Source organism: Sphaerodactylus townsendi, linkage group LG15 (genome assembly GCF_021028975.2).
Source record: "Sphaerodactylus townsendi isolate TG3544 linkage group LG15, MPM_Stown_v2.3, whole genome shotgun sequence".
NCBI lineage: Eukaryota > Metazoa > Chordata > Lepidosauria > Squamata > Sphaerodactylidae > Sphaerodactylus > Sphaerodactylus townsendi.
Window position 1 is genome coordinate 4,926,132 of NC_059439.1, and position 17,802 is coordinate 4,943,933.

At 48.0% G+C, this 17,802-nt stretch overlaps 2 protein-coding genes across 5 annotated transcripts in view; one reads left to right on the forward strand and one right to left on the reverse strand.

The window, feature by feature from the left end:
- Positions 1-2,985: 2,985 nt before the first annotated feature.
- Positions 2,986-13,716, forward strand: TMUB2 (transmembrane and ubiquitin like domain containing 2). The gene is made up of 4 exons (XM_048516887.1): positions 2,986-3,108; positions 3,957-4,043; positions 5,898-6,546; positions 9,844-13,716. Exons 3-4 carry the CDS (start codon positions 6,008-6,010, stop codon positions 10,208-10,210), a joined length of 906 nt encoding a protein of 301 aa, XP_048372844.1. The 5' UTR covers positions 2,986-3,108; positions 3,957-4,043; positions 5,898-6,007; the 3' UTR covers positions 10,211-13,716.
- The window catches only part of ATXN7L3 (ataxin 7 like 3), a 42,144-nt gene continuing 37,885 nt past the window's right edge, over positions 13,544-17,802 (reverse strand). For all 4 annotated transcript variants that reach the window (XM_048516886.1, XM_048516885.1, XM_048516884.1 and 1 more), the window contains one exon: positions 13,544-16,948. In XM_048516886.1, coding sequence (XP_048372843.1) covers positions 16,797-16,948 — 152 coding nt within the window. In that variant the 3' untranslated portion in view covers positions 13,544-16,796. The remainder of the gene's footprint in view (positions 16,949-17,802) is intronic.

A 17,802-nucleotide genomic window follows, 5' to 3' on the forward strand; every position in this document is an offset into this window, starting at 1 on the left:
ATTGAGATATAATTAATAAATAGTTAATAGTTAATTGGCGCCCAGTGTTCCACATTTAAAATTCCCTCTCCCCTAGGAAGGGAGGCATGGCGAGTCTCATTTGATGGTATGTGGCCTAGATGTCAGGGCCACAGGGAGGAGGGGGCACCATTAATGCAACTTTTTGACCATTCATTACAGTGTAGTTCTGTTTAGAGAGCCAGGGTAGCGTAGTTGTTAAGGGGTATGGGAAAGCCAGGTTCGAATCCCTGCTCTGCCATGGAAAACTTGCTGAGTGACCCTGGGCCAGTCACACCTCTCAGCCCTTATCCTGGTTAGTATTTGGATGGGAGACTTCTAAGGAATACTTGGGTCATGATGCAGAGGCAAACAACTACAAACCACCTCTCAATGTCTCGTGCCTTGAAAACCCTATGGGGGTCGCCATAAGTGTGACTTTGTGGCAAAAAAAGGCAGTTCTATTTATCTATACAAAAAGTTCTCTTGAATAATTCTGCTGCATAGTCTGAGGATATTATATAGGGGCTCCCTATACAGAATGCATGAGTCCTGGTGGTTATTGATTTCATCCACTGGCAGAGTTGATCCTGCAGAAGGCCTTCTGGGATCATCAAAGATATCATAGTGAAGCCTAGGGAGAGAGGTAGTCCTGAAGCTAAGAGAGACCAAGGCCATGAAGGACTTTGAACATGGTGTATGAAAGGCTGCAGATAGATCCAGGAGCAACAAAGAAGTATGACCTTTGTCTACTCAGATGGAGGTCATCATCTAAAGCCACTGTCTCTGTCCCATAGACTGGCCTGAAGGCACATTGGAAAGGGTCTAGAGCTCATGAGTTGTCCAGGAAGATTTGGAGTTTGTCCACTACTGCAATCTCAATCACTTTGCTCAGAATGGGGAGATTAGAGACGGGGTGGCAATTAGTAATGTATTTCTTTTCTAGATTTTTTTTTTGAGTAATTGATGGCTGACCACCTTTTTGACTGATTTAGGGACAATGCCCTGAGCTAGTAACTGGTTTTTGATAGTCATTTGTGTGGTTTTTACATGGTTTAAGGTTGAGATAGGCAAGGGTCCAGTGTGCATGTGGTGATCTTCACCAGTCCCAGGATCTTGTTAATATCCATCCCAGTAACTAGGTTGAAATGGTCCATGAATAGACCAGATGATATCTTAGGCATTTCATCTGCTAGCCCTATCTTACCAGTAGAATCTGGATTGGAGCATAAAACGACACATTTTTTTCAGCAAAGATTCTTGAAAACACATTACAGTTAATTGTCAGTTCCTGGAACAGCAAAGATTCAAATTTAGGAGTCAGCAGATGACAGGACACCTTAAATAGTTGGAAGGGTCATTAGGCAGCTGATACAATGGTTGCAAAAAATGATGCTGCTTTGCTGCTATCACCACTGCCTCATAAGTTTTCCAATGAGCTCTGTAGCATACCCTGTTGGATTCAGTGCAAGTTTTCCACTAGTTTCTTTCCAGATGTCATCTGGCCCTCTTTGGGTCACTCAGCTCTGCAGTACACCACAGGGCTGGCTTTCTTCATAAGAGTGAAAGAAGTCAGTGAGAAGCAATATTGTTGATGGCACTGAGGAACTTCACATTCTAAGTTCTCACCAAGGCCTCAGTAAGGCAAAGGGTTGGAATCCCAAAATCTCCCAGTGCATCTTGGAATACTCCATGAGCTCTGGACAATAGATCAATTTATCCAGGACTCCCATTTTTTGTGGGGTGTCAGTGCCAATGTCACCTTTGTTTTCAGTAGACAGTGGTCAGGCCACAGTTCAGGCTGGTTCTCTAACCTTGAAATAAGATCTTCCTTCAGAGATTCAGTGCAAAATATCAATCTGAGTGTTTTCATCATGACATCAGAGCACTTCTGCCAACTCAGAGAAGGTGGCCACTGGAGAGCTGGGTGGCCAGTAAACAACCAGAATTCCTAATCTATCCTTATTTCCCCAACATAAAGAGCATATAACCAATGCCAGCTACACTTTGGAAAGGAGGCCTGTGAAGAGGGGCTGTGGCTCAGTGCAAGAGCCTCTGCTTTGCAGGCAGCCTCTCCCACTAAAAGGACCAGGTGCTAGGTGATGTGAAAGACCTCGACCTGAGGCTTTGGAGAGCTGCTGCCAGTCTGACAGTACTGTCTTTGAAGGACCAGTGGTTTGATTCATGTGTTCAAGATGAAGGATTAATGTGGAATTATGGCCACCCCTCCGCCCCTGCCCTGTGTGCAGGGTTGGTGGAGGATGCCATTACCAGATTGGGCTAGTTGGGTCAGACACGCAATATCACTGATTTGGCCATTGGAAAAAGTGCCACTTAAGCTGCAAGAATGGCCCTTGGAGGATGGCTGGACTCACCTACACTTTGACCTTTTTAAGTAGGGTTTCCAGCTCTAGGTTGGGAAATACTTGGGAGATTTTGGGGATGGAGGGGCGGGGTTGAGGTGAGAAGGTCATTATGGTACAATAAGTTTGCAAGTTAATGGCAACAGCAGGAGATCTCCAGGTGCAACCTGGAGGATGGCAACCTGACATCCTAAAACGCTTTCGCTGTATTACCCCCTCCACCTGCAGATCAAGCTTAATTTAAAACCGACCGACCGACCGCCGTAACTGACCCCACACTCCAAACATTGAGCTGTGGGCGCGCCCATTATACGTCACCACACCGGTTGCCATAGCGCCAGGCCTTTCGGGGGTCTGTCGGTGGCGGCAACTATGAAGGTCGGACTCTTTTTTTTTTTTTTATTAGGCCCTTGTTTCTGCTGCCACTTAGATTCCCGGACTATTGGTAAAAGTTTAACAACAATAACGACCTTATATATATATATAAAGCAACGGCGGTAGGTGGCGTATAAGGACCGCGACGAAGGAATTTTTTAAATATATATATATATGATATATATTTTAAAAATTCCTTCGTCGCGGTCCTTATACGCCATCTACCGCCGTTGCTTTGGTAATAAACCCTCCCTTCATCGCGGCAAGCGCTTCTAAGTGACGTTGTAGAGGCGGGCGCTGGTGACGTGACGTTGCCCTCCGAGTGTCGGAAGGAAGAGACAGACAGAGAGAAAAGGGAGGGGGGAAAGGCCAGGTGAGTGACAGCATCACGCCAGCCCCTCCCCCTAAAAGCCCCCCCCCCCCGCAGCCCCCTATTATGAGGCTCCTTTCCCAGAGTCCGCGCCCTTTCTGTCCCCCTCCCACCCAGAATATAACCCCCCGGCCCTTTTGTGCTCCCCTTTAGGCTTCCGTGGTGTAGTGGTCAAGAGCAGCTGCACTCTAATCTGGAGAACCGGGTTTGATTCCTCTCCTCCACATGGGCAGCGGAGTCTTATCTGGTGAACTGGATTTGTTTCCCCACTCCTACATTCCAGATGGGTGACCTTGGGCTAGTCACAGTTCTCTCCAAACCTCTCTCAACCCACCCACCTCACTTGGCGGCCCTTCACGCCTGACCAAACCAGAGAACTGGGAGGGGAGGGGAGGGGAGGGGAGGGGGCGGGAATGAACAAAATGTGCCTCAGCTTATTTATATTCATAGATGCAAACGTAAGGCCCGATTTTTACTGTTTCAATGGGAATGCAAGAGACTGTAGGGGGCCAGGTCCCCTTGGACTGCCACTGGGGTGGGAGAGTAGGATTGCCAGGTCAATGTTGAGAAAATCCTGGCAGTTTGGGGATGGAGCTTAGGGAGGACAGGGACCTCAGTGAGGTAGAATGCCATAGAGTCCACCTTCCAAAGCAGCCATGTTCTGCATGGGAACTGATCTCTGCAGTGTGGAGCTGAGCTGTGAATCCAGGGGATCCCCAGGTCCCACCTGGAGGCTGGCCTCCCTAGTCCAGTGGCACCACATTTGGGGAGAGAGAGCATTGGGAGGAGTTTGCAAGAGTTAAACAGGAAAAACTGTTTTAAAGGTACTGATTATTTTTACCTGTTTATAGGTAGAGTTCCAGAAGCAGGATTGGCAACATTTCAGAAGGACCTCAGGATTATGGCTGGAGCTCCTGGCCATCAGAGTACTTTTAAAGGTATTTCATTCAAGACAAGGCACAAGGAGGATATGTAGGAATGGAGATCAGGAGGCAGATAAGCAAATAAGAAAGACCAGGGAAAACTGAAGACAGGCTGTGTGCTAATAGAAGAACTCTTGGAAGTGGGAGGGGTGAGGAAAAACAGAGGCTCAACAGAAAGCACAGCTGGGTTCAGTCACTGACAAGGAAGCTTTTGTTTAGTCTTCTAGCAATTTGTTGCTCCCATTTTGAGAAGGCTCCTGGAAGACTGAGGCTGCTTGGAACCCACTTCTGCATCATCAGGTGCAGCCAATTGGGGTTGAGACAGGAGCCCTATAAATTGAGAAGGGCCACATCGGGGTGGTATCTCTTCCTTGCTGCCGCTTGGATCAAGCGTGGAGAAAAGACACAGCTCAGGTTTCTTTTTGCTGTGTTCTCCAACAGGCTGTCAACAAAAAGGAGTAGCCCCCCATGTATATTTCTTTATCTGGCGTTCTACACCCTCCCTCTTCCCATAATTAGGAGGCTGCTTTGAGCCCATTGTTGGGCTCTGGGTGAGACAATGAGGAGAGGCTGGAATCTTTGCTACTGGCTGTCTTGGTGTGCCCTTAAGATTATTCTAGGAAGCAGGACTCATGATGCATTTTTTGATGTAGTGGCTTGAATTTGAAAGCCTATAGGCAGCATAGAACCCCAAGCAGATACCTAAATTGTCTCTGGCAGCTTATCACTCATTTCACTGAAGAAACTGGGACTACAAATGGCAATTTCTGTTATCTTGAGGCAGCTGTGTTCTTTGTAGGTCTTTTTGTTGTTGTTTTTTGTTGGGTTTTTTTTTGACAGGTTGGGAGGTGTCCCATTATATATCTAGGAAGCCGAAGCAGAGTTGGCGAGATGCCCAAGACTGCTAACAGTGACTGCCAGGGCCTTTATTTGTTTACTTGTTTTATTTATAGGCCACCTTTCTTCCTGAGAGTCAAAATAGGTTACAAAATACAAAAATACAGACAGACAGCATGATACATCCCATGAGCTTTGTCATAGGACTGGAATTGCAATTAGAATGCAATGTAAACAGTCTAAAGGCGCAAGAAGTAGGATGCTATAATGGCCAGAGTATTGGACTAGGAATGGGGAGACCCAGGTTCAGGCTGCACTGTGCTATGGAGGCTCTCTGAGTGACCATAAGCCAGGCATGTTCTGTCAGACTACTCTACCTCACCCAGGTATTGTGAAGATAAAACAGAGGAGAATAGAACAGTGTAAACCACTTTGAGAAAAGGGGGGGCTTATCTGATGAAAATAAAAATATCATACAACAAATGACGTAGGAAATGAAAGTGTAGTCAAATAAAGATAATAAAACAGCAAAATCTTTATTGCTTCCTGAATACTTCTGCTTTCCATATCCTGTGGAATGACTGATGTGTGGGAGTCTTCCTGACGTCAGGCAGGCTGCTCCACAAAGTGGGAGCCACGACAGAGAATGCTGGTGTATTGTCAGTTGCTGATCTTTCCCTTTGGTATAGTGGCACCTTCAGCAGAGGATTTTGCTCGAATGAGTGATAGCACTGGATGAGACGCTCTGTACCTGCTGGAGTTCCTGATCAGACTTGATCTCCTTGAGCCGTTTATCTTGTAAATTTTCCAAAGAGCCCCCGCTCCCCCATTTTATCCTCACACAAACCCTTTGAAGTAGAGTAGGCCAAGTTTGAGGGTGTGAGGCGCTCAGGGTCACCCAATTCCCCACTGTCCTTCAGATTCCCCTTTCCTAACCTTTAAGGAGGGAGGCAGAGGGAATACAGCTGGCCTGTCTGTCTTGGGGAAAATAGGTTCTGCCCCCTTACTCATAGCTCTTTTTCTGTCGTTTAGGTGAAGAGATTTATGGGCCTCCCCTCTTCCTCTGATGCCATCTGACTGCCTCTCCTTTCCAGACCGGAGGGTCCGCCTTTGCCTTTTGCTTTTCTACCCAAAGCCAAGAGATGGAGTCCCCTGAAGTGACTCTCATCGAAGGTGTGGGTGATGAAGTGACTGTGGTAGCTGGCGTGATAGTCCTCATCACAGCACTGGTTCTCTCTTGGCTTTCCACATACGTTGCAGATGGTGGCAGTCCTTTTCTGGGAACCGTTGTGGCTGCCAGAGACTCGCCAGTGATCCACCTGAGCCCTATAGACCACTATGTAGGGAATTCTATGGTCTCAGAACACTCTGAGCCCCAGGGCACCACGGAAGGTGCTGAAGAGAAGGCTGAAGAGGGCCCTGCCCCTGACTCAGGCCCTGCCGTTGAGCAAGGGGACAGCAACAGTGGCTCTGATGCTACCCTCGACCGCCTGTTGGACATTCAAGGCCTTCCCCAAAGGACCTTTTCTAGCGTGGCTGTCTCCCCAGAGCATCAGAGACTTCCCCAAACAGCACCTCTCCCAGTTGAAAATGAATCTAATTCAGGGCTTATCAAGGTGCGCCTCAAATTCCTCAACGATACAGAGGAGGTGGCTATGGTGAGGCCGGAGGACACTGTTGGCATCCCTGGGCAGGTGAGTGCTGTTGGCTCTGAAGGCATGTCTGCGCATGCATGCGTTTCCAGAACTACTCAGCTCAGTTCAGCGAGCTGAGGGCAGCCACAGAAACCCATCTGCAGAGTGCCATATGCACTGATTAACCGTGCTTGGCACCCAGGCTTGATGATATGGCTAATAGCAAGACTGTTTTTTCACAATGTGGTAACATTTCAAAGTATTCACTTCCGGGGCATGATTTTACCAGTCTTTGGAACAACTCTGTAAGATAAGCCTTGTTGCAAAAGGGCAGTCAGTCTGAGAGAATAAAATTGGGGATTTCCTGGCCACAGATGATAACTTTTAGCCACTACCACTACTCAACTGCTCCATTCTGCCTATCCAGTCCATTGGAACAGAACCGGTGCATGGTTGCCCTGGCTCCCAAAACTCTTGGCATGAGTCCATGCAAGCAAATACCTTGATGGTGAATATGGGGTTATTGAATCATAGAGTTGGAAGAGACCCCAAGGGCCATCAAGTCCAACCCCCTAAAATGCAGGAACACACAGTCCAAGCACTCCTGACAGATGGCCATCCAGCCTCAGGACTTTAAAACCTCCAAAGGGAGGAGACTCCCACCACACACTCCGAGGTGAGTGCATTCTGTAACTGTCAAACAGCCCTTACTGTCACAAGGTTTTTCCTGATGTTTATGTGGAATCTCTTTTCCTTCACTTTGAACCCATTACTCCTGGTCCTAGTCTCCGGATCAGCAGAAAACAAGCTTGCTCCAACATGACATCCCTTCAAATATCTAAACATGGCCATCATGTCACCTCTTCACCAAACTAAACATACCCAGTTCCCTAAGTCTCTCCTCGTAGGGCATGGATTCCAGACCTTTTACCATGTTGGTTGCCCTCCTCTGGACTCGTTCCAGCTTGTCAGTATCCTTGAATTGCGGTGTCCAGAACTGTATACCATATTTCAGGTGAGGTCGAACCAATGCAGAATCGAGAGGTACAATTACATCCCTCGATCTAGACACTATACTCCTATTGATACAGCCCAGAATCACATTGGCTTTCTTGGCTGCTGTATCACACTGCTGACTCATGTTCAGTTTGTGGTCTACTAAGACATCCAGATCTTGTCACCCATTCTATATCTGTGCATTTTTTCTGCCTAAGCGTAGTTTCTTACATTTATATCTGCTGAAATTCATTTTGTTTGTTTTGGCCCAGCTCTCTAATCTTTCCAGGTTATTTTGAATTCTGATTCTGAATAGCTTTTCAAAAACTATGTTTCTTCATCTGAAAATTAACTGGCAGAAGTGAAATGTTGTGCATCGCCCAGTGTCCTTCAGGGGAGGGCGGTATATAAAACTACTACCACTTCTACCTCTTCTTCTTCCTCTTCTTCTTCCTCCTCCTCCTCCTCCTCCTCCTCCTCATCATCATCATAAGTGTGATTTGTTTTAAAGATGAACGAAGCAAGTCTGGACTAAGGCCAGGGCTTTGTTCTTTAATGCAAAGTATCTTTTTTCTTTTTGTTGTCAAGTCACAGCTGACTTAAGCAACCCCCTGTGAGGTTTTCAAGGCAAGAGACCTTTGGAGGTGGTTCGCCATTGCTTGCCTCTGCATCGTGCAAAGTGGCCGGCTGCTACCAAAATCTAAGCGAGGACTCCTTTTGATTAGCTAAGTGTTCTGAGGAGGTTGCTAGGCAGGAGTTTGCTGCTGCAACATGTGGAAGTGGGGCCAAGGAGAATCCTCCACATTATGAGTGGCATGAGACCCCTGACATAGGTTGGGCCGTAACTCTGTTGACAAGAGACAGCGTGGTGTTGTGGTTAGAGTGCAGTACTAGGATCCAGGAGGTCCAGATTCAAATCCCTACTTCTCCCATGGAAACTTATTTATTTATTACTAGCAGTAAAGCCCATTGAACAGAGAAATACAGTGAACTCTAGAAAATTGTTGGTGGGTTAACAGCGCCCACCAAGGGGAACAACTGTTCTGTTTTTCTTTCCCCCTTGGCCTGTGTTTGATATTTCACTCTCCCCCTCTCTCACACACACAAATACACACATTCCATCCCCAGATTCTCTCAGAATTCCCCCCTCTTTTTTTTGCATCTTTCCCATTTTTTAGGTATTGCTTTGTGGGAGGAGGGGGTTGATTCCCTTTCCCTCTGCCTTCTGTTAAATTCTGGGAAGTATTGGGAGAGATTAGAACCCTGCTGCACCCCAGTTTTGAAAGTCATGTTGGGGGAGGGGCAGGGAGGAGAGAGAGACTGTTCTCTGGCTGTGGTGGGTTTTCCAGGCTGTGTGGCCACGGTCTGGTATTTTTTCCTCCTAACGCTTTGCCCGCATCTGTGACTGACATTTACAGAGGCATGTCACAGTGGGATTTGTTTCTTTCTGTGTCCAGGAGAGAAACCCATCCCACCATGACATGCCTTGGAAGATGCCAGCCACAGATGCAGGTGAAATGTGAACACACAGCCTGGAAAGCCCGCCACAGCCAGTTGATTCCAGGCGTGAAACTCTCTTACAATTCTCATCAAATTTCCTAACGGCGCCATAAGACTGACTAAGGGGAGGGCAGGGAGAGGGGGAGGGCAGAGGGAAGGGAAGGAAGGAAAGAACAAGAGGGATAAGGATAGGGCAGTGGTGGCGAACCTTTGGCACTCCAGATGTTATGGACTACAATTCCCATCAGCCCCTGCCAGCATGGCCAATTGGCTGTGCTGGCAGGGGCTGATGGGAATTGTAGTCCATAACATCTGGAGTGCCAAAGGTTCGCCACCACTGGGATAGGGAGATCTTGGACCAGTCACATCCGCTCAGTCTGACCTACTTCACTGCTGACTGGTTTCTAAAACTACCTGCATCAGAATTCAGTTTTAAGATACTGTGGCTTATCCAGGGGTCCTCAATCTTTTTGACCCTGTGGGTAGCTTTAGAATTTTGAAACAGGGCAATGGACACAACCCCCAAAATGACCACGTGGGAGGTGGAGCACGCGCAGAAGAAGCCGAAGTACAAGGGATAAGAGGAGTACATTTTGAAGATACGTAGGGAAGGAGTAGTCAGACAAAGAATAACACCAACACTATACTGGCAGCTGTTGCTGAAACACTCTTCTAATCTGCGCAGCCAATCAGATCTCAGATGGGCAATCAAAAACTCTGATGGGGAGGATCCCTTGTGACCCCACTCACTTTCTCAAAACAGACACCAGGAAAGATTTTGTTGGGTATCACGGTGCCCCAGGAGACCTTTGCTCTGCTCTACGTAATTATCTCTTGTTTCCCCTTCTTTCTTTACGAAGCAAATACTTTCCAGGACAGGAAAACCAGATGAAGTTTATCTACCAGGGCCAGCTTCTTCAGGACCAGGCTCGGACGCTCCGCTCCCTCAACATCCTGGACAACTGCGTCATCCACTGCCACCTCTCGCAGGCTGCTGTCTCCGCCATTCCGGACACAGCGGTGGCCCCTTCAGAGGCTGGAGGTGTCGCTTTAAATATGGGCAACCTAATGATTCCTGTCTTTGTGGTGATGTTGGCCGTCATCTGGTATTTCCGCCTCAACTACCGCCAGCTCTTCACAGCCCCAGCCACCATCTCCTTAGTAGGGGTAACTGTATTTTTCAGTTTCCTCGTTTTTGGAATGTACGGACGGTGAGGAGCGGCACGGTGGGGAAAGGCCTGGGCTGGCACAGACCCTCTCTTTTCATACTTTTCTCTTGTTTACCCCGCAAGTAATCAAGCTCTTGGGGAGAGCTCTTAACGCAGAAGTCAACATTATTGGAAGGAAGTGGGAGGAAATATCCCCACATGGACTTTTAAATTTAAAAACCATGCAAGTTCACTAAATATTTTCCAAAGCCACCCAAATTGGGTATTTTTGTTTGTGGAAGGCAGGCAAAAGTTGAACAGCCGCTAGGGCAGTCCCTAGTTACTTGCTTTTGGAGTTCTCGCCACCTGCCACAGGTATTAAACAATCCCCACATACTTGAAGCATTTCCTCTAGGTCTTCAGACTTCTCTGCTGCTGGGGGGAAACGTGGCTTTATTTCACCGTGTTTTTTTCTCCGCAACCATGAGGACCAGGAACTTGCCAAGTATTCCGAAGAGTATGTAAGATAGTCTGAGTCAACTGCCACTTACCACTCATGTATTTAAAGACCATCCTTGAGGCTCACACCAGAGGAAAGGACTTCTCGCCTCTTGTTTTGCTGCTGCTTTGGAAAACATGGAAGAAATGACCTTGGCTCATGCTTTTCCGCCGCAACCTACTGTAAACCCCGTTATGTGATAGTCACATAATGAGACGTCCCTCGTCCTGGCAACAGCCCTGAAATGCTAATACCTTTAGCCCTTCCCTGGGGTTGAGCAAACGGTGCCTCCCAATGTCCTCCCCCCCTGCCCCCGCCTTGGGCTGTTTCGGAACATGCCTGGCTCACCTTAACTGCATGGGCTCCAAGCTGAGAACATCTCTCTCGCTCTTTGTGTGCTGCAGCCCTGTGAATAGCTGAACGACTTGTGTGCCATTGCTTCCTGAGGGAGCTCCCAAGAACCCTGCTGACAGTCTGGGCCATTTGCGTAGTCATCCGCTCGCTGTATAGGAGAATGGTACCAGCTGCGGTTGGGGTCTCCCGTCCGTTCTTTGTAATCAGGTTGTGTAGCCTGCAGGAGTGGAGGCTGTACTGGACACTTGCTGATTTCATCCCCTTTCAGGAGCAACTTTTGGGTGGGAGGCTTGCTAAGTCGCTGATCCTCTGTAAGAACTGCACCAGCTGGAATTTGGTTGTAGGCATTAAAATATCACCTTAGACGTCACTGCAGCATTCGGCAACTCAAAGGCAGAGCTGGGGTTGAGCTTTTTCCAACTTGGTACTTATAGAATGATTGCTTCTTTTTTTAGCACTCACGAGATGGAACTCCAGAATAATCTTAACCCATTAGCCAGCCCTCTTCTCCTACCCCTTCCCCAATATCTCCCCGTGTGGAGGGACTTTTGAACCCCTTGTCTTTTAATGGCGAGAAGGGGAAGGAAAAGACATTTAAATTTCCAGCCCCCAACATTGAAGAAAGCCCACACTGGATAGCCGGCAACCACAGCTGGATGAAAACCAATGTATGGTGATTGGCTGCAGCTTTAAATTTGAGGCCTTTGTAAGTTTGCAGAACGGAGGCAGTATGTAAACCTGTAATTTAATATACCATGTCTGAAAATTATTCTTACAGTGACAATCTATGCAGATTAAATCCCCCCCAGCAGTTAGTTGAAATTGTCGGTGAGGTGAAGTGGGAATAAATGTTGACTCTTAAAAACAGGTTGGCTCTAGTTCTGCAGCAAGTAAAAATCCCCTCCAAGTCACCAGGCAGGCATGCTTTTGTGTGCAAAAGAACTGTTTCTTTCCTCCATCAGCGGACTACAGATGACTAACAGGCGGTCTGATTTTTTGTTCCAGCAAGCATGGTGCAGTCATTAAGAGTAGCAGACACTAATCTGGAGAACCAGGTTTGATTCCCCACTCCTTCACATGAAGCCTGCTGGGTGACTTTGAGCCAGTCGTAGTTCTCTTAGAACTCTCTCAGCACCACCTACCTCACAAGGTGTCTGTTGTGGGGAGGGGAGAAGTGATTGTAAGCTGCTTCGAAATGCCTTACAGTAGAAAAAAAGCAGTATAAAACACAACTCTTCTTCCATTGGATGAGAGGACTAGTAATAGTTGCACGTTTGCTAAGGTGGGATGGTGGATTGGGGTTTCCATGTTTAGCACAGTTCTGTTCTTTATGCATGACAACTGGAAGCAGAGCAAAAAGACAGTCACAAATGTATCCTGAGCCCCACACCGTTCCCATTCACAGAGGCTGCAGCTATGGCCTTTCCATCCTACCTTCTGGTCTAGAAGTGTAGTCTTCAGCCCATGGTTCCTCAGGTGGGCCCTGGCACCCCTTTGAAGTCCCTCCTGGGTGGAGAAGACACCTGTCCCCCTTTGCACGTAAGCTGAGAGGAACAGGACAGTGAGTTGTCACGGAGTAATTGAGACGATTCCAACTTGGCTTTGCCCTGCACTGTAGGGCTCACAACTTGGTACTCCGACTTTTTGTAAAATGTCCCTGGTTTTGTTGGTCTTCTGTCCCTACTTCTGGCCTTAACAAGGGGGAGAACTGCCGCCTTCCTGTCTCATGACCGTGACCTTGTATGCTTATACTTTAGTGGGTCTTGTTTTGGCCATCTAGGGATTGAAAGATGAGGTCCAGACAGAGAAAGACCACTGATCTGAAAGATCACAATTAAAAGTGGCTGGAATGATATGCCCCAAGGAGTGGCAGAAGCATTAAGAATCCTGTGCCAAGAACACAAAGTTCTGTGAACTGATCTGTTACCTAGACTAGAATTATGACTGCTTAACTTGTGTGAGCGAGCTCCCTTTTGTGGAGGTGTGTTAAGGAGCTATTCAGAGCACTGATGACCTTTGTGCTCACTTACTGGGCACTCTGAACTATCCATCGCACGCGGCTGCGAGTTTTCAAGCAGCGCCGCCTGTATGCTTTTGAATTGATATCAGCCGCTATGACAGGTGTATTTTAATTTTAAAAGAAAGCATATTCTCAGGCTACACAGTTTGTCCTGCTAGAGCAAAAACACAAGACCCTGAGCCTTGCACTTCACAGCATTCTGGACTGGAGCTCTGATTGAAACTGCAGAAGGCCAGCAGATAGGGAAGAGGAGTGACTCTTCCGCAATAGACATTGCTCAGCCTTATTTGTGATTGGAAAACTTAAAACTTTGGGGTGTTCTTGACATGGAGGCCCCAAGATTTCTTCTGAACCCTAGATTCTCTCCTCTACCGCTTCCTGCAAAGAGTGAAACAGCAATCCACACCCAATGTACGTACAAAATGCTTGAGATTGTCACTGTCCTCTCTTTACCACCCTTTCTAATAATGCTACACAGAAGAGCAAAGAGTTACCCCTTTGATTAAAAAACAAATGAACTCTGAAGCTTAGATACCAAGCAGAGTTGCTGTTTATTTACAGGAGCATTCCACAATCCATGGATGGGAAGAAAATTACAGATTGACAGGGTTTTTTTTTTAAAGCTACCTACCTACCTGTACAGGCTGAGATTACATATGCAAAACGGGAAAAAAATAATAATAAAAAAGTCGAGACCACAGTACATTACTTACTTCAATGATTTCTGCACGTGTTCAAAAATATATCACATGGGTGCAGTTTGTACATCATCAACAAATTAAAAACCTTTCATGATCAGACCACTCATGATAGAATACAGGATTTTTCTTCAAGTGAAACAGGCCTACCATAAAAAATAATGGGTGCAGCTGCAGATACGGAGCCCGAGGGTGTGTATAGTTCCATCCTGTTGAAGAGAGCCAGATCCATCCCTCTGCGGACTAAGCTGACATTCAAAATGCCCTGTTGCTATACCTCCAAATTCCCCTCTCACTTAATCCTTTCATTGCCAACATGGAAGGTTAGGCAAGGATCCCAGCTCTCCAGATCTTTTGCACTACTGTCAAACTTAAGTCGCAACAGTCTACAGCTTTGCAAACAATTAGAGCTGTGTCGCTATCTGCTGTCAAGCAGGGAAGGATAGCTGAACCTGGTATGAACCAAAGTACATCTCAGCTCTCCCCCCCCTCCAAATTTAACTTGCTCCAAATAGTTAAATACAATGACATTCTACATAGAGTCACGTTGCCTGACGGGGCTTGCATGACTGACTTGAGCCTAGAATCATATTTTCCAAAAAATTAAGGAAAAGCAGAGGTGGTTTGTCGGTGTTTTTTTGCCAAACAATGTTTTTGCAAGAGTAGCACTGGGAAGACCTGACCCCTTCCCACCCCCACCCCTTTCAAATGCTGTCTTTCTGCCTGGGACCCCTGGAAACAACCCACAGCCACAAAAGGTGAGTAGGCAGGGAAGAGACAAGAACATGTAATATCAACATCTGCTGGGTGAATCACTCCCACCTCCTAGCTCAGTCCCCTGGGCCCTCACCAGTCCTTAGCATCTCCTCTTCTCAGCTGCAGGGCAGCAGAACCAGCCATACACACGGGAACATAGAAGCCTTGGAACATCCAAGGGTACACCAGAAAGATACCGAGTGCCGTTCCTGGAGAGGGAGCTCTCTGAAAAGTAAGCATGCAGTCAAGTTGTTCCCCAAATGTGCTCCTTCTGCCTGCAGGTGACGCTGGTGCTGGGTTTCATGCTTAGGTAAAGGGCAGACTTCCAACATTTCCAGACCTCCCAAGAACTGGCATGTTTGAGGACAAGGCCGACATGCCAATTTTCTACGTAAAGGGAGAGTTTAATTACACGCTAAGAAGAACTCAGCCACAGAATTTCCACTTCTGCAAACCTGAAGGTCAGGAACGCTGGCATCCTTTTCTTTAGAACCAAACTCGGGGAATTTGCTGGTGGCAAAGCAGGATCCTCTGCTGGATTCCTCCCCCAACCCCCCCGCAAACTGCTATGAGAAAAATGTGGGAAAAATCCAGACCTCACTTAAGAATCAGCTGCCACCCTCAGCAGATGCCAGATTCTTAAAAATAGACCATCACACCATTGTGCAAGCCTGCTTAAACTGACCCATATTGGGAAAGCCTGATTTTGGGGTGAAGAAACTGTGCAAAATAACCTTTCCTATATGCATTAGTCTTGCACAGCTTGATCAGCGGAGGGGACGAGGCTCTTCCTGTTCCAGAAGCTTCTTAAAACTGGGAAAGAATGCAAAAGAAGAAGAAGAAAAAAGAGGAGGAAAACACTGGGGTGGGGGTGGAGGGAAAGAAGACTAAAAATTGCCCAGACTCCAGCCATAGTTTCATGACATTTCAAGCCATCTGCAGATGTTGGACCACCAAGACTTAACGACACTAGATCTTAAAAATGGCAGCTATTGGCAGAAGGAATAAAACTGGGGCTGGGAAGGGGGTTGTACGGGTGGCACAGGAGAGAAGCAAAAGAAATGGCATCTTGCACTCACTGAGAGCTCACATTCCCCTCACACGCTTCAACCTGCCTGCCCCCAACCCTTCCCTTTGTCTGTGAACAATGCAGCAAGATTTGCTCAGACTCGCAAAAAGAGTGATCAGCGAAGCCATCGATCGCTCAAATATACTACAGTAGCAAAGAACTAACAGATGATGGGCCACAATTCAGCCATTCTCTCTGGTCCCCATGAACTTCTCCTTGGGAGATGTTAAATAGCAGAGCTGTGTAGCATGTCTTTGTGTACAAAGCCATAACCCTTGCGTACAAGAGATGTACCAAACACCACCCTCCAATGGCTTTCTTCAAGTGGGCAAAATCAGACGGTGGGCAGGCAGGCCTTCGTGTGACTTGGGAAGCCAGTATCTGCACGGGCTTCCCAACATGCATAGAAAAGAAACTGCCCCTGTCCATCCGTAACACTGCTTCATACAAGACCTTGGAAACGAAGTCAAGTGGGAAATGGTTAAACGATGCCAGCCGCAACCCCACAACCAGCCTCTGTTCCGGCCCTGCTCCACCTTTGCTCGGATTGGGCAGGGCTGCTGTAACAGAAGCCACAAGGCCACAACACAGCATTGACCGCTGTCCACAAACCCTCTTGACAACGGATCATGGCAAAAGCCCAGAGAGGGGGACAACTCTCACTCCATGCCAGTTGCTTGAATTGAGGAGGAGGCAGACAGAGGAAGTGGGAACGGAGAAAACAGAAAGGCGTTCCTTCCCAAGCCAGGCCTGGCAAAGCAGAAGGCCTCAGGGGAAATAAGACAGCCCAACAACCCCCCGCCCTCACCCAGCCGTCTCTAGTGTTGCTAAGTGATATGCTGCTGCTGCTGTGTATATAGCCATGATTGAATGTCCACCAACATCACAATAAATAGACACGTGCGGAAAGGGGGGGGGGGAATGGCCACGCCTTGGCCAGTGGAGGCATGGCCCATCTTCGAGGCCCTGCCTCAAACCATGCCCACTTCTCCCCTCAGAAGAGGTGAGTGTCCCCCGGCAGTCCAGTGCTTGCATTCCACACCCAAGGGACACAAAGGTGAGCTGTGCGAGGTGAGTCAAAAGAGGTAGGGGGAAGGAGGAAAGGGGAGACATGCAACCACCTCTCTTCAGTTCCATTAAAAAACACAGACGTGTGAGAAGATGTAGTCTATCTCCCTTCCCCCGTGCTGGGTCCAAAGTGTGCCGGGGCTTGGCCCCGTTTGCCTTTTCATCCTGACTTGTCCCACTGTCAGTCATTCAGTTGATGTCATCGTAGAGGCTGGGGGTGGGAGGAGCGAGGGGCTTCGGCTTCAGCTTCTTCTTGTTGGAGCTCATCCCGGGAGCGCCCCCCACCAGGCTCATGTGTGGCTTCTTCTTTTTGGTTTTCCGGGACTCTGAGTTGTTTGTACCTGGGGAGGGGGAAAAGAGATGCGGGTAAAAGTCAGGGATGGGGAGGGGGCTGAGCCTTTATTTATTTATTTGTTAGTTAGTTTGATTTCATAGACCGCCTTATCCCCGAAGGGCTCTAGGCGGTTCACAATACAATATCATGTCCAATAAATTACATAAAATACATTTAAAACATTTAAAATTCAGTATGCAGCATAACAAATCAACTGATGGCAGTCTAAAAAACCACGTTGGTAGCACCCGGTCTTAAGGCCGGGAGGAGCTGGCAGCGCCTAAGGATGAAACCAATATAGGGCACTGCCAGGGATGACAAAATATTGCAGGGGTCTCATGAGGGGGCAGCCAATCTGCAGCCAGCCTCACCAAAAGCCCAGTGGAACAGCTCAGTCTTGCAGGCCCCGCGGAACTCGCCAAGGTCCCACAGGGCCCGGACAGCTGGAGGAAGAGCGTGACAGTCGCATGGATCACAGTGGCCAGGTCAGCCTGGGAGAGGGAGGGGCCAGCCGCCGGGCCTGGCAAAGATGGAAAAAAGCAACCTGGGTAACATGGGCCACCTGGCCCTCCATAGAAAGGGAGGAATCCAGGCGGACTCCCAGGCTACAAGCCAAAGAGGTTGGGGCCAATATGGCCCCTTCCAAAACCAGCGGCTGAAAATCCCTCGGTCTCTCACCGTGGCCCAGCCGGAGGACCTCCGTCTTCGATGGAATAAGTTTTAACCTGCTCTGCCTCAACCAACCAGCAACCAACTCCAAACAATGCTGTAGAGCTGCAGGGGCAGAGGCCGCCCCCCTCTCCATCAACAGAATGAGCTGGGTGTCATCAGCGTATTGGTGACAACCCAGCCCAAAGCTCC